Below are 15,338 nucleotides of genomic sequence, written 5' to 3'. Positions count from 1 at the left end.
AGTGAAAAAAAATAGGAATGTTTGTGCAAGGGAATCCACACGACCGAGGCCATCTCGAGCATGCGCGGAGTAAATGTTTTTTCATAAGAAGAAGGAAAATATTCGATACGCAAGTTTCAATTCCAGCCAGTCTCATTCGAGTCGATCCTTTTATCGCTATAGAATCAATTTTGAATTTGTATGTTATATATATTTTCGTGTTAATTGCAATTCACCATATAAAATATTCACGGCAGCAGATTTATGCCGACTCATGAATAAATTTTTAAGCGGAAGTAAGCAAGCATTAGACGATAGTCAAGCATCAACAAGTACACAGACGAGCGTGGTTCCGAAAATAAAATCAAGGAAATATTCTCAAGAATACTTAAATTTTGGGTTTACCAGTACTGAAGTAAATGAAGAAAAAAGGCCCCTGTGTATCATTTGCTCAAAATTGATGGCCGCAGACAGCATGAAACCTAATAAACTTAAACGACATTCGGAAACGCTTCATAGTGAGTACGTCAACAAACCCAGAGAATTCTTCGAATTAAAATTAAAATCATTAACAAGCAATAACAATGATAACAATTTGCGTGACAAATTGTTTTCAATACAGCTTGACGAAGCAACAGATAGTAATAAAGATGCTCATTTAATTGCCATGTTCGAATTTGTGGTAATATGTCAGTAGTAAAACTACTTTTCTGCAAACCAATAGAACTCAAAACATCAGCACTCGCATTATTTGCTATTTTAAATGATTTTATGAACGAGGTAAACATAGAATGGAAAAATTGCCCCGGAATATGCACCGATGGTGCTCGTTCAATGTCCGAAAGATTCCAAGATATACAAGCACTTTTAAAACAAAAATCGCCTCAGTACACACATTGCAGGATCCACAGAGAAACTTTGGCTTCGAAAGAAATGAGTCCTGGTTTGAATATTGTGTTAACTACAGTTGTAACCGTAGTAAATTATATAAAAATGAGACTCCTGAAATCGAGAATCTTTTCCGCACTTTGTGAAGACATGGGTTCAGTACATTCAGCGTTATTATTTTATTGCGAGGCAAGATGGTCATCACGTGGGAAATTTTTCAAACGTGTTTATGAATTAAGAGAAGAAATCGCCATTTCCTAGAAGAAAACAGACAGGAGGCCGAGAATTTTCGCGATAGTTTATTTGTGATGAAATTGAGCTACTTGGTCGACATATTCGAGAATTGAGACTGGCTATTTCTAATATTAAGCCTTAATTCGAAAAACTTTGCTCTGCAAGACAGGCCCAAGGAAGTCACTAATAATTAAATTTGTTTTTAATTTAGTATGTTTCGATTAAGTAAGTTGTTTTACTTCAATAAGTTATTAAATATGTCGAAATGTATTTTGTTTTCTATGTGTATGTGTGCTTTCCTTTCAGTCATAATATTTTCTCTTTTTCTCTTTTAAATAATATTTTCTCTTGCATATTCTCGCGCCCCCCTAGGGGGACGCGCCCCACAGGTTGAGAATCGCTGCAATAAAATAATGATTCTAAATTCGATTCGAATGACTATTTTATAATTAAAAAAACTATTTAAGGTTTTGAAGAAAATATAACCGATTTTATTAACTGAAATGTGAAAAGAAAGCATTTTAGAAAACAATGCCAAACTCTCTTGAACAAAAACTCGCCCAAGAATATTTTAAATTACGACTTTCGTTAACGACATTCATAGCAATTTTCAAATAAGAATTTGTATATTATTAATTTCATTTATAATTTGATTTGTATGTGGATGAAATAATATATAAATCGTTTGCAATGAAAAAAATAATATAGATGATATTTACAAATAAAGAAATCGCTTGAAAGAGCTTTAAAACCGCAAATAAGTAAAATTCCTCTTCATTGGCATATTATTTTATATAAACTTAAAAAACTAAGATTATGAATAAAGAAATCGTTTCAGATTTATTATTACTTTATTGAAATAAAATGTGATGGTATCATAATCGTGTTATACTCACTGTTCCATAGGATAAAACTTAACTGTACAAAAACTAGTGGAAGTTAAGTAAAATATTACAGGAGGTGTTTGAAATGCCGATTATTTGCAGTGATGGCAACTCATAGATTGTAAAATTTCAAGGATTCATGAAGTTTCATCAAATAATTTCACCAGTAACCTAAAAAAAAACGAATGACCTGCAATTGTATACTGCTTGTAAATTAGAAAGACAGTCCCATGTTGTGATTTATACTTTGTATTCTGATCCCAATTATCCAAATTTCTTTATTGCGCTGTTTGACTACTTTTTCTTTTATTTTAAATGAGTGAATATAATTGATTAAAAAGTTTAAAAACAATACTTAACAATTTTTGGTATGTGAGAAAAGTAGGACACGTGCTAAAATAATTGTTTTGGAAGATATTGTAAACTTTAAAAGTGGGTGTTTCATTTTTTTTAAACTGTTTTTGTTAAAAAAAAAAAAGGCATAGAATTTTATTGAAAGCCGTCGTTTTCATTTTTTTAGAATGCCTAGAGGAAAACCTCTATGTGAATTTCTAAAAGGCCACATTCTCGCCTACAAAGATGATGGCAAATATATGAGAGAGATTTCACTTCAGCTACATATCAATACAAATATTGTTTCGATATTTATGAAAAATCCTAGCAATCAGGGCAACAAAAAGCAGACCGGCAAACATAAATAAACAGATGCCATGTGATCATAGAAAAATCATTCGAAAACTGAAAAAAAAAAAAAAAAAGGTGGGGATGAAAGTGTTACCAAAGTTCAAAGTAACGCAGATATCACACACGTTCCGAAGAACTTTCTACAGCTACATACAAATCTCCAAACAGTTAGTATTCAAAAAAAGGAAGCACCAACCTAAATGATCTGAAAGACACACTGAGCACCGATTTCAGTGGGTCAAATATCACGTTCCTAGAGTTCTGAATAGACCTCCATTATATATTCTGATGAGTTAAAATTTATTTTAGTCTGCCCAGATGGCAATCATTATAATTGGAATTGTCGTGGTAAGGAAGAAAACACTTATTCTATTGACAAATAGAAGGGTGGCAGTTTGGTTGACAGTCGGGTACGGAGAAAAAACAAGCCTAGTGTTCCTGAGTGGCAAGCAGAAACACACCGACTATATGAATTCATATCTCCTTCCCTATAGCGTTGAGCTTCTTGTGTACAGCCGACCACCCCGACACCACTGAATGAAGCAGTACAGATAAGACCTATGGTGTTGAGCTAGATGGAAATGACTGGAACATTGCCTCACACAGTTAATGGAATTAAAAACTGATTTTTAATAAATAATGGCCTCTTAAAAGCTAGAACCTCAACATTGTAGAGAACATATGGCAAGGATTATACGCCACGTTTACGGGGAAGGCAATGAGTTTGAATCTATAGATGAGCTTCGGAGACCTTTCAATAATGTATGGGAAAGGTTTTTGCCAAACAGAAATTCAAACTTTATATGATTCGATGCCAAACCGAATCTTTGAAATAATCAAAGCCAATGGTGAAAGAATGCCCTATTAATGAGACTTTTATTTACACTGTTTAAAAGTATAATACTTTTTTTACAGAGTATGATGTAGATAATGAAAACTGATTGTTTATTGTTTGTTTCTAATTTCAGATATGGATTATCTGTTTGTAAATAGACTTTTAAAGTATTGATCATTAAATGGTTCTGAAAAATTTAGTTTTCTTCCTTTATCTAAAAATATCTTGTGTCCTTCTACTTCTTTCCCTTAGTGTATTCTACGTTATATTGTTTATTTATGTATTCTGCTCTTGCTGTCTTTATATCGCTTCTATCTGAAGTTTCAAGTCATTCATTAAAATAATCTTATAATAATTTAAATTTGATCCTTTGTACATTTATCTATATATAGGAATTATTTCTTTCATTCACATTTCCTATTTATTTTATTTCGTTGTTTAATGCTTGGGAACAAAACAAAAACGTGAAACACATTCATAGTGGCATTTTTTATAATTAATCAGTATAATTTTATTGACATATAATAAGTCTATTTCTATATTTCTAATATTGCCTACATCTTTAAAAGCTGGAGAAAAAAAATATTTGCATAATGTGATGTCACGCCTGCGCGATACTGACGTATGGAAATATGGGCGAGTTTATCCGAGCAGTGCGTTCACTGGCCAATCACTTAGCGACCACTCTTGCTGCTTGGAGTAAAAGATGTGCCCAAATGAAACTGAGAACTTATCTGAGCGGTGTTGCATTAAATCCAGAGAATAAATGTGTTAGTCGATAGATGGCGTGATAGTATTCCCAGTTTCATATGTGTATTTAAGAACTGCGCCTCGATATCATCATTTCTGGAGAATTGTTTCGGCAATTCGTTGTCTGGCAGATTCCTCCTGATCTGTACAAAGAGCAACTATCCAATTTCTTTGCACAGAAGGGGAGAATACTTTACAAATTTATCGCAGAATGAAAGAGGTAAATGGAGAGCTGCATTTCGCATAGTACCTCATATTCCAGGGTTACCTGAACTAAGAGATGAGACACCAAAGCAAGGAATTGCAAAACCTTGGGCAGGCAATTTGTATAATCTAACAGCCTGAATGTTTCATGGATTTGCAGTTAACGAGAACTGAAACATTCCGTGTTCACAAAACCATTCTAGAAAATGAATGGAATATTGAACTCTGATGGATGAGAACACTGTAATTCTTGAACGACCCTTCACATTCAGGGCTAAAATGCAACGTTGCAAATTTACTTGGTGGACAATAAAAATTAAATATTTTTGATATATAATCAATCTTTTATACATATAATGGAACTAACAAAATCTGCCTTCTATGATGCTTCCATAAATATCTTAATTTCTCTAGACTAGATGCTTAATTGTACAAGTATTGCGTCGATCATTTCAGGCAAAATCTTGCCTGATCTTTAATGCAAAAAGAAATGTCAAATTCCTTTCATAGCATTACTTTTGTTAATTATTTATTATGCGGTAACCACTGTAATAACCATGGTTCTTCATTAAAAAATAAAAACATACTACTCGATTAACCGATATTCTTTCAAAGTTTACCCATCCATGTGTTGCAGTGAGACAAAACATTTCTGAATTCTTTTATTAGTTGCACTCCAGTGGAAACTGTTTCACCTCATTAGCAGTAGAGATCTCATTATTGGAAGAATGTTCATGAAATATCCTTTTCAAATTGGGACAATGATCATAGATTCCGCTCTATCACTTGTAAATGATGTTTTATGTTTTGAAACCCCATCTGTTGACTTTGGCAGCTCTCTGGAAGGTTAGAGAAGTCTTTTCTTTCCCCCAATATTCTCTATACGAGGCCGGGATGGCTTGGTTACAACTCTCAGCTTCGGAACCAGAGGGCTGCAGTTTTGAGACCCAATTCTACAGAAAAGCCGCTGTGCAAGCAGGTCTGGTGGACGTTAAATCCGTCGGTGCGAAATGTCTTCCCGCTGGTATAGTGCAGAAGTTTGGAGAGAATATGCCAGCTCAAGTGTGGCCTTCGTCATCTGATGGCGGTTCTTAATTACGATATTCATCCCAAAATAGCTCTGGTGCTGTTTTAAAACGGAACATTTTATATAATAAAAATAAAACTAAACTAATCAGTATTCTATACCATTCACACATCGCCTGCAAGCACATGAACACGCTTCATCTTCATATAGATGCTGATAATATATGTGAATTTGACTCAATAGGGATAAATCTGACTTTATCCCAACAAAGAAAAAATTACGCAAGTCTTGAGTTCACAGACAATAATATATACATACAATCAAATTTAAAAAAATAATACACATATTTATAATGTGTATGTATTTAAATATTATTTTAATAAAATATTATTTTGATACCTATAGTAAATTCGATTATATCCATCACATATAAAGCAAAACTATGAAGTAATACTATGACTTCTTGCATAGTTTGATGAAATATTTCTTTGTTGTTTCAAAGGAATCCAAAATACCCACTTATCAGAAGATGTGGAACTTCATGAACTCCAACCCGAATGTTTTCATGCCAAACAACGAAAAAGGAGTGGAACGTGTCATGCAAGGCGACTACGCCTATCTCATGGAATCCGCTTCCATTGAATATATTACCGAGCGAAACTGCAATCTCACCCAAATTGGAGGCCTACTAGACTCGAAAGGCTACGGAATAGCCACGAGAAAAGGTAATTACATTAACTAACTAGGGAATTTCATACTTCGTAAAATGAAACAGTTTTTGACTTTTAAATTATTGAATAATCATCTAAGAAATATTTATAGAAAATTCATTTTCTTTCATAATTATTTTTCCAGTAATATTAATACAATTGTATTAAATTAATTAAATTTCATTTAAATAATAACAATTCTTGGTATCTGTTTCCTTAATCATGAAGCCTAAAATAGCGCAAAAGAAGGTCCTAAAAGAGGACAGTCCGACATACACAATCTCAACAACAGGAAACTATAATAAAATTTCTGTTATAACATTGTCCTACACTTTTCTTTAAATATTACAAATGTTTTAAAAGTAAGAATAGCTGATAAAATTAAAATTCTTTGAAGAAAAGCATAACTTAAAGTATAGCACATTTATTACTTGCTTTTTTTTTCTAATTCATTTAAATAAATGAAGTTGGTGCATTTTCCATATTTATTTAAACTTACAAACAAATTGTTTTGCAAAATTATGTCATAATTGATATATTCAAGTTTCAGACAACTCTTAATATAATATTTCATGTAGTTCATGCCCTGTCGTAGGAAAGTTAACTCAACAAATTCATGGAAGGAAATAAAATGAATATTCTAATAATACTGATATATTTGTAACAAAATAAGTTTTCTGTGATAAAACCTGGAAAAATTGATTATTTTAGATGAAGGAGATTTATAGTTTTTTTAGGTAATTCCACAGAAGCCGCAAGGGTTCCAATCGAGTTATCAAGTTGTTGGGAAATGGCAGCTGATAATTCTGTTATTTCCCTAATGCAGATTCAACAGCTGTTTCACTGGTGTTGCAATGTGCGGAGGAACGCCATCTTGTATAAAAACTGTCATCCACACATCCATGCTGTTACTGTGTTGGAATGAGCTGTTTGCGCAAAATACATAACGTATTCTAAGACTGTACAAGTTATAAAACTCGAAGGGCCAATCTCACTGAGGAAGAAAGGGCCGACAATAAATGCTACCAGAAACCCACACTACACAATGACCTTTCAAGAACGAAGAGACAATGATTGCATTTGGATGGATTATCTCTGACCCATATTCTACAATTTTGAGTACTGACAGAACTTTGATGGAAATGGGCTTCGTTTTCCACAAAATGTCCCATGGCAATACATTATCCATTATGATTACATGCAGCGTAAATCGTCAATATTTCCGAACTTTTCTCATTATTGATGTAACACATTTTTATGGAAGCTTATTATCACCTACATAGCTGCGAACAAAGAATGTCATTTTATTGTGTGGTATTTTACGTTTTTTCTGAGATATCTTCATGACGATTAGTTCATGAATGACTCGACAAATATTATCATATTTGTCTAGTCATTCCAGTATTTAATTTTCCAGTATTTTGTCTATTCCAGTATTTAATAAATTTGTATTTCCGAAATAGCTGTTTCTCTTTAAATTTATGATAACCCTCTCTAAATTTAAAAATAATTACATCTTCGCAAATTTTGTGGTTGAATGGGAAATCTTTCTGTGCGCATAGATGAATGTCATAAAAGTATTTTACTAACTCAGGCTTTTCCACAATGAAAGTCGTAAAAAAAAATGACTTTCTGTTATGAACTTCTATAAAAGAAAAACTACTTTCACGTGATTGATCATCTTATTTAACCAAATTTTGTAATTGGAAGAATATGTCTAGGTACAGTATTTAAGGGAACAAGCGTTTATTATTCTTTTTGGGATGTCCTGTATAAAATACCTTGAATATCATTCGTAAGATTCTATTATCTTTTTATGCAACAAGAGGACTAAAGGGAATAAGTACAAAAAAGAGTTACAATTTCTTTCCAATGTTCATTAACGAATATTATTAATTTTCTAAATGACAGTTCAGTGGAAAAAGTTATGGATTATATTTACAGTGGATTCTTCCCTTAAAGTTTAGTTGTGTATTTTGAAAGAAGTTACTAAGTTACAGTCCATTTGAATGCACGCTATCACGAATTTGGTTCATTTACCTCTAATAAATCTTCAAGAAGGAAACACTAGACACAATTCTACAAGAAAGCATTTTAATATTATGAAAATTCTCATTATACGCTTTACAAATGATCACCATATTATTCCTCCTAATAAATAACAAAAAAAGCATAAAATAAATAAATAAATAAATTGTATTTTCAAATAAAGAAATTATAAAACACATCGAAAAATATTTTTTTAAACATTTCTCTGCTTTTCAATATTTTCTTTACATCTTTCCACAGGTTCCAAATACAGAACACCATTATCCAGCGGCATCTTAAAACTCCAAGAAGATGGTATTCTACATATTCTGAAAGAGCGATGGTGGAAGCAGAAAAAGGGTGGCGGTAAATGCATGGACGATTCCAAAAAGTCATCCAGTGGGGTGACAGAGCTCGGTCTAGGCAATGTAGGAGGTGTGTTCGTCGTTCTCCTCACAGGCCTAGCTTTGGCTGCCTTCGTAGCCGTCATTGAATTCTTCTGGAAAGCAAGAAAGCTTGCGCATGTAGACAGGGTAAGTGAAGGAAATGCTTTGCATCAGCACTCAAGGGAAGTTATACATTTTCTTCCACGCTTTTTAGAAGCTTCTACTTTGATTCAGAAAAGAAGTGACTAAAAGTTACGGTGGCCTACTGGGCATAATGATCCCCCCCCCTCTACACCATCGTTGGCTTAGCAGGTGTATCCGAGTCATTGCATTAGTATTTTGCCCTCTCAACGCAATAATAATAATAATAATAATAATGATAACTTTTACGACTGGTGGCGACTATAGTGTTTGCTTTCCCTCCCCTTCACCATAATGACATTAAAGAATTAAAATATGAAAAAGCATATTTAATTTTAATTTTAAATATTGTTAAAATGAAAACTCCTTGTCCAGAATGAATTTTATTTTTCATGTGAATTCACAGAATTTGGCCTTTTAAATTATAGACAGCACAAATAATTTCTTTCTTTTTTTCCGCGATAAATTTGCACATTTCTGAAAAAGCAGTCATTTGATATTAAACAATTTCTGAGAAGTCGGAGAGTACGTATAATTTTTGACATATTAATATGTACCACATGCTACGTATGGTGAATAGCAGGGCTTAAAAGTGTGCTTCCGAAATGGTTAACAATCCCCATTAAGTGGAATGCTTGGAAAGTTTTAACAATAAAGCAAGCCCATTTATGAGAAAATATATTTTAAGTAAAAGATTTTAAAAAAATTTTAATGTGTAGTAAAATATTTGGAAGTCCTATAATTTTCTGCATTTAAGAACGTATTCTTTTTTGTTTGTTTTCATAAATATTCGAAACATTGTCTGTTCTACAAGATAGTTTTAAAGGCAATTTATAGATAATTAATTTTTATATTGAAAATTCTTTCTAGTAAGTCAAATTCTATACAAATTAATTACAGTTGTAAAATAAAATTAAAGTGTTGAACGTTTCAAGAATATATACTCTCTGTCCTCAGCACAAAATGATTACCCATTGCCCAATGTCTATTGTTTAAGCTATTAAGGTTAAAGTTAGATTTTCGGAAACGCTTAAGTTTGAAAAAAGCAAATGTTTTTTAAATAACCAGCGAATTTTATTTAGTTATTCATTGCTGAATTCTACAGAAGAAAATATTCTTTTTTTTGGGGGGGAGGCATAGAGAGTTTAAAAAAAAAAGTACTATTTGAATGATAATGATAGCAATTCCTGCCCCAGAAAGAGTCAGATCCATAAAATAAAGAATAAGAGAAACCTCAAACACTCCTATTTGGAATATTTCGAAGACTTATATGTACTTATGTAATTATATTCCCTGCCCTCAGTCTGAAGGTCTGAACATATTTTCCTAGCTGATTAATTAATGCAATGAAACAACCATTGCTTACATCCAAATGAGTGATGTTGTTTCTGAATGCGCATTCAATTTGCCTCCAAAAACTGTAATTAAGGGTGGCACCCTGTTGTTTTCGAATATCTATATTAAAATTAGACTATTTTTTTACTTCACTGTGTGATAGGATCCTGAAATATATTGTTTAGAAGGACAAATCACGACTGTCATTTGATTTATATAACTCAAGAAATCCACTCTTTAAAAAATTTTAATCAATTAATTTCTAATATCCAAAGGGGAGAAAACATGCATTTCTTGAAAATGGTATTAGCATACTTATTAACATGTTAATTGCCACGTGGCTCACATCTTCAATCTAATTGTACCAAACATTCTAATTGATGAACTTTTTTCTACTATCGTTATGAAGTAAATAAGGGATAATCAAATTAGATAGATGATCCGAATATCAATCGTGTACGTGTTCATTGATTATTTAAATACAATTAAAATACTGTAGCTTAATAATATCATTATAAATTTGATTTCAGTATTGTGTTTTTAAGATGGATTATACATATTTCTTTTTATTTCAGGAACCCCTCTGTAAAGAGATGTTCCGAGAATTGAAATTTGCTTTATCATGTCGAAGTTCAACAAAGCCAGTCATTGGTAGAAAACAGGACAATTGTGGAGAATTTAGAGTGTCAACTATACCTGGATACAGTACCCAATACTGAAACTTAATAACTTTTAGATGCTTTTAGACATTACGATCCTAACCAAGTTGCTTGAAGCAAACTTTTGAAGAGAAATGGCAATCTCTTTCTCTGCAAAAATAGCATACTAATATGCAGAAATATATGCAGAGCATTTTATAATATTCATGGGACATAAAAGTAGTATTTTTTACCCTCAATGAAGATGAATTTAGCCTCTTTTGGATAGGTTAAACTCATGAAGCCATCAGCAGGAAACAATTAATTTTGCTAGGAGTAATAATTCTATTTTACTGAATGTAGAACGCAATTCAAACAGATAATTAGGTGGCGTTTTAGATGTATTTGTTTATACAATCAGAACGAAATAACATTTATTGAAACATTTCAAAACTGCAAACAAAACACTTAGTCTTTAGATATCCATATTTGGTTTTGTATTCGCTGTCTTTAAGATTAAATGCTTTTCAATCGTGATTTTAACAAAACAAACCTCTTTTGGTCTTATTTCAAATCTTCACATACGGTTATTACACTTGTTAAGCCCAACTTCTACGTCGTCAAAACTCTTCAGAAGGAAATGATTATGTTATGCCAAACTCTTTCATTTCATTACTATCTCATTCGATAAGTGAAAGAAAAAAGAAAACTATAAATATTTTAACATAATTTCGAAGTGAAAAGTAACTGTTAGATTCTTCTGAGAGAGCAGAATTCAGCACATACGTTTCATCTCAAGTATTTAACATTAAAAAATATTATGAAAAAAACATTCGATATTATTTAAAATTATCTTTTGATATTATCAAAAATAATCTGTTACATCTGCTTGAACAATGAATTCTGAAATCTTGCATGCTAAATTAAACACAGATACTTTTCAAAAAAAAAAAAAATTTTTACTTGTGTTCTATAATACCCATAACTATTTTACTATTAGAGCTCAGAAATCAATGGCAATTAAACAAAAATTCTTATTTTTATGTTTACGGTGATAATATCTTTGAAGTTCGTTTCTTTATTACACCCGCAAAAGAACTCTTTTAACATTTTTTAAATATATCTGAGTGCACACGCACTGAAACAAAGTAACGAAATATATTTTAGAAAAATCTATCATAAATCTTGAGTCTTTTGTTTATATAAGAGAAATAAATCATATCATATTTCATCTCCCTTTTCTGACTCATGCATTATCAGAACTTAATTTTCATCATATTCCAAGACAATATTAGCTAATCCATAGAAGAGTTTCGAAATACTCAGTCACTATTTGAACGTATTAACATTCCAAATATTGTAGAAATGCCTACAAGGAGAAAATCTGCAAATTTCAAAATTAATTCAGGAAATAATTAGCTTTAAAATATTTTTATATGTTGTCTTTAGATCTCAAAAATATTCTATGGCTTTTACTTTGAATTTATATAGAAAAATATAGCAGATAATTTCATTTAACACATCTTTCTGAAATACGATAATAAATGGATCTAAACAGTCAATATTAGATTAATAAATCGTTTTAAAAAGTTGAACTTAATGTCTGAATAGTTAACAACAAAATTAGCGATATGTATAAGATGCAGATATATTAGGCAAACATCACATGCCATTCATAAAGATATATTATAAAAAATATATTTAATTTATTTAGAGTTATAAATAAAAATTTTAGAATTATAATCCATGTACATAATTCTCAAGGTTTTTAATATTTAAGAAATTATATCGTTGGAAAAATTCATTTTGGTATTTCATTGGCATTGCCAAATTCTTTACTTAGGAAACTTTAACAGATTACTAATTTCCTTAGAAAAAAATTTAAATATTTACTTTATAAACTTCCGGTTAATAATGTAGTGTCTTCATAATCATATGAAGTTTATTAACAGTAAGTGGCAATAATTTTTTTGTTATTTCTTGTCGTACCTAAAGAAATGAACATTATTGAATCATTTGATTTCAATATCGAGTGTCTTAGAATGACAGTGTATTTGTAAACGTACTGTTATTTATTTAAATTTATAGGCTTAAAGTAATTATAATAGACATTTTCAATAATTCAATAAACATGATGTGCACGAATATATTTATGAAAATTATTTAATTAATTGTAAAAGCATTCAGTTTTCACAGTTATAGATGATGTCATACTTCTGAAAACAAAACAGTTATGTTGTATTATCAAATTCCAAACTGAAACTATACAGAGATGAACAATGCTATTATAATAAGTTTAAATCAATATAGTAGGTTTCCAAATATTTTAATAACAAAAATTTAAGAAAAACAGAAATTTACAAATTTGATGTGCTTCTTCATATATTTATGTAAATTAATAAAATTCTTCTGTTATCAGAGCAAAATAGAATTTTCAGCAAAGTTTCGAAAAAAATGTGTATTTATTGAGCAGCTCTATATTTTGCTTAAAGAACTCTGTACAATATTGCACTTTTGGAAATTGGCTTAATCATTTTGTAGTGATTCGGAAATATTGTGTCCGTGAGGATGAAACAATTCGAAACAAACAACACACAAAATCAGTTATCAGTTGCTTTTACGTTGAAATTATGTATAACTGTTTTAGAGCAATGATTATTAGAAACATTTAATCAATTCATTTCTCGCAAACTGTGTCTTTAAAAAATGAAAACTGTATTTATGCATTATGTGATGTTTATTATGAAAGTAAGATGACATTTTGTTGATAAACCTATACATGTATGCTTTAGTTAGATATTTTGCTTGTTGTAAAAGCGTTTTAATTCATTCTGGAAAAAATATGGAACTACAGAGAAGGAGATCCAGGGGTTTCACTCTCATAAACACTAATGGAAATGCGCTTAACATTGCACTCTCCACAGGCAGGAGCGTCATTTTTGTTGGACATCTCTGTGATGTGTACGTAAAATTATCCTGACGAAATTAAAACCCTCACCGTCATGGTTTTGACGTCAACAAAAAAAAAAAAATTAGGTATTTTCCATACATTTTTTAAAAATTTCTTTCAGTTTAAAACAGAACATTTTCCAATTTGTACTCTGCATTTTTCAGTCTTGACTATATAATTCTGAAAATCATTTTTCTCTTTTCCACTGAGAGACCGAAATCAAAAATTTAGAACCTTTTAAATACAATGAATATCTTTCCTTTACGCATTTGTTCTATATAAACAATTAAAAACAAGCAGTAGTATTATTTAAGAAGTACAAAATAGTTTTCAAATTGTTGAATTATCCTTTTCCGTGAAAAGTGCTCCCAAATCGTTTAATTGCAAGAATTACAGGAACAGCAAAGAAGTGCAATTACATTGTTAGAGGAAACTCACTATTAAAGAACAGCTCAGATACACTGCAGCATCGTCAACTATTTGCAAGATTTTCTTAACAGGAAAAGAATTAGCTTTTTAATGAAGAGATAAGAAATGGAAATTGTAGAGAGTTTATATGCTGGATAGCACACACGTTTTTACTAAGATAACTTCGTATCGATAATAGATATTTTTAAATAAATAGGCAATACAAATATCAAAACTATGCAATTAAAATTCTTTTTAAAGGAGAATTTCATATTAATCTTTTAAGAGAAAAACTGCAAAATATTTCTCCCAAATAGAAATTTTCCTATTTCAGAAAACTGTATACAAAGGCTCATTCGAACTAATTTAAATTTGAAAATTTAATTAAAGTTATAATATTATTGAAATTCAGATAAGGAAAACTGAAATACAGTTTTAACTTGTTTATTGAAGAATAAACAAATATCTTTTAGATATTTGATTATTCTTCAATAGACAAGTTAAAAGAATCCATTTACTTTAAATTAATTTCTTTTTATTAGAAGCAACGCTTCGTTGTAATGCATATATATTATGAATAAAATATTCACTTATTCTGCCAGAGAGATCAATGACTAATAAATGAAAGTTAAAACTTCACTTTACCTATTAACTATATAACTATCATTTTGGCTTTTATAATAACTATTAATTCACCTCCTTTGTGCAAAATGTTAAAAAGACGGATCAATTTTTTTTTGATACTTTAGTAAAATATTAGATAATTTGCTAAACTTTTTTTATTTTATTTATACAAATGAGCAGAAATGGTTTAATTATTGTCTGGAAATCTCTATATTAAAAATAAGTTCTTAAGAAAACAAGAATTTTCTTAAAATAGAGTTGCAATTTACAGTAAAAAGATGCTATATAAAGATATTGATCTATTTAAAAATATTATAGCATTAACTAGATTACAGAGATTCTCAAACGGTTTATTTTAATTCATTATAAAAACGTATTTAATTTATAAAGAACTGCATATACCTTGTACACATTTGAAAATTATGATATTAACTTTGAGTACAAAGCAACTTCATACCTTAAAATCTAATCACAATCAAAATAATCTAAAAAAATTATCCTAATACTTAATATGTGATTATGTGAATGAATTATTTATAATTTTAATAGTATTTCTACCAATCTGATTTTAATTTCACTGATAAAAATATTTTAACTGGTTTAACTAATTTTATGACAAATGATAATACATAA

At 30.4% G+C, this 15,338-nt stretch overlaps 1 protein-coding gene across 2 annotated transcripts in view; it reads left to right on the top strand.

Annotated features, from left to right (window-relative positions):
* LOC129959019 (glutamate receptor ionotropic, kainate 2-like) overlaps window positions 1-14,437 on the top strand; it is a 105,210-nt gene extending 90,773 nt beyond the window's left edge. For both annotated transcript variants that reach the window (XM_056071790.1, XM_056071789.1), the window contains 3 exons: window positions 5,988-6,210; window positions 8,485-8,756; window positions 10,661-14,437. In XM_056071790.1, coding sequence (XP_055927765.1) covers window positions 5,988-6,210; window positions 8,485-8,756; window positions 10,661-10,804 — 639 coding nt within the window. In that variant the 3' untranslated portion in view covers window positions 10,805-14,437. The remainder of the gene's footprint in view (window positions 1-5,987; window positions 6,211-8,484; window positions 8,757-10,660) is intronic.
* The last annotated feature ends 901 nt before the right edge of the window (window positions 14,438-15,338 follow it).

Source organism: Argiope bruennichi, chromosome X1 (genome assembly GCF_947563725.1).
Source record: "Argiope bruennichi chromosome X1, qqArgBrue1.1, whole genome shotgun sequence".
In the NCBI taxonomy this organism is placed as follows: Eukaryota; Metazoa; Arthropoda; class Arachnida; order Araneae; family Araneidae; genus Argiope; species Argiope bruennichi.
Note: the sequence above shows the minus strand (reverse complement) of the source record. Positions and strands in the feature narration are given on the sequence as shown.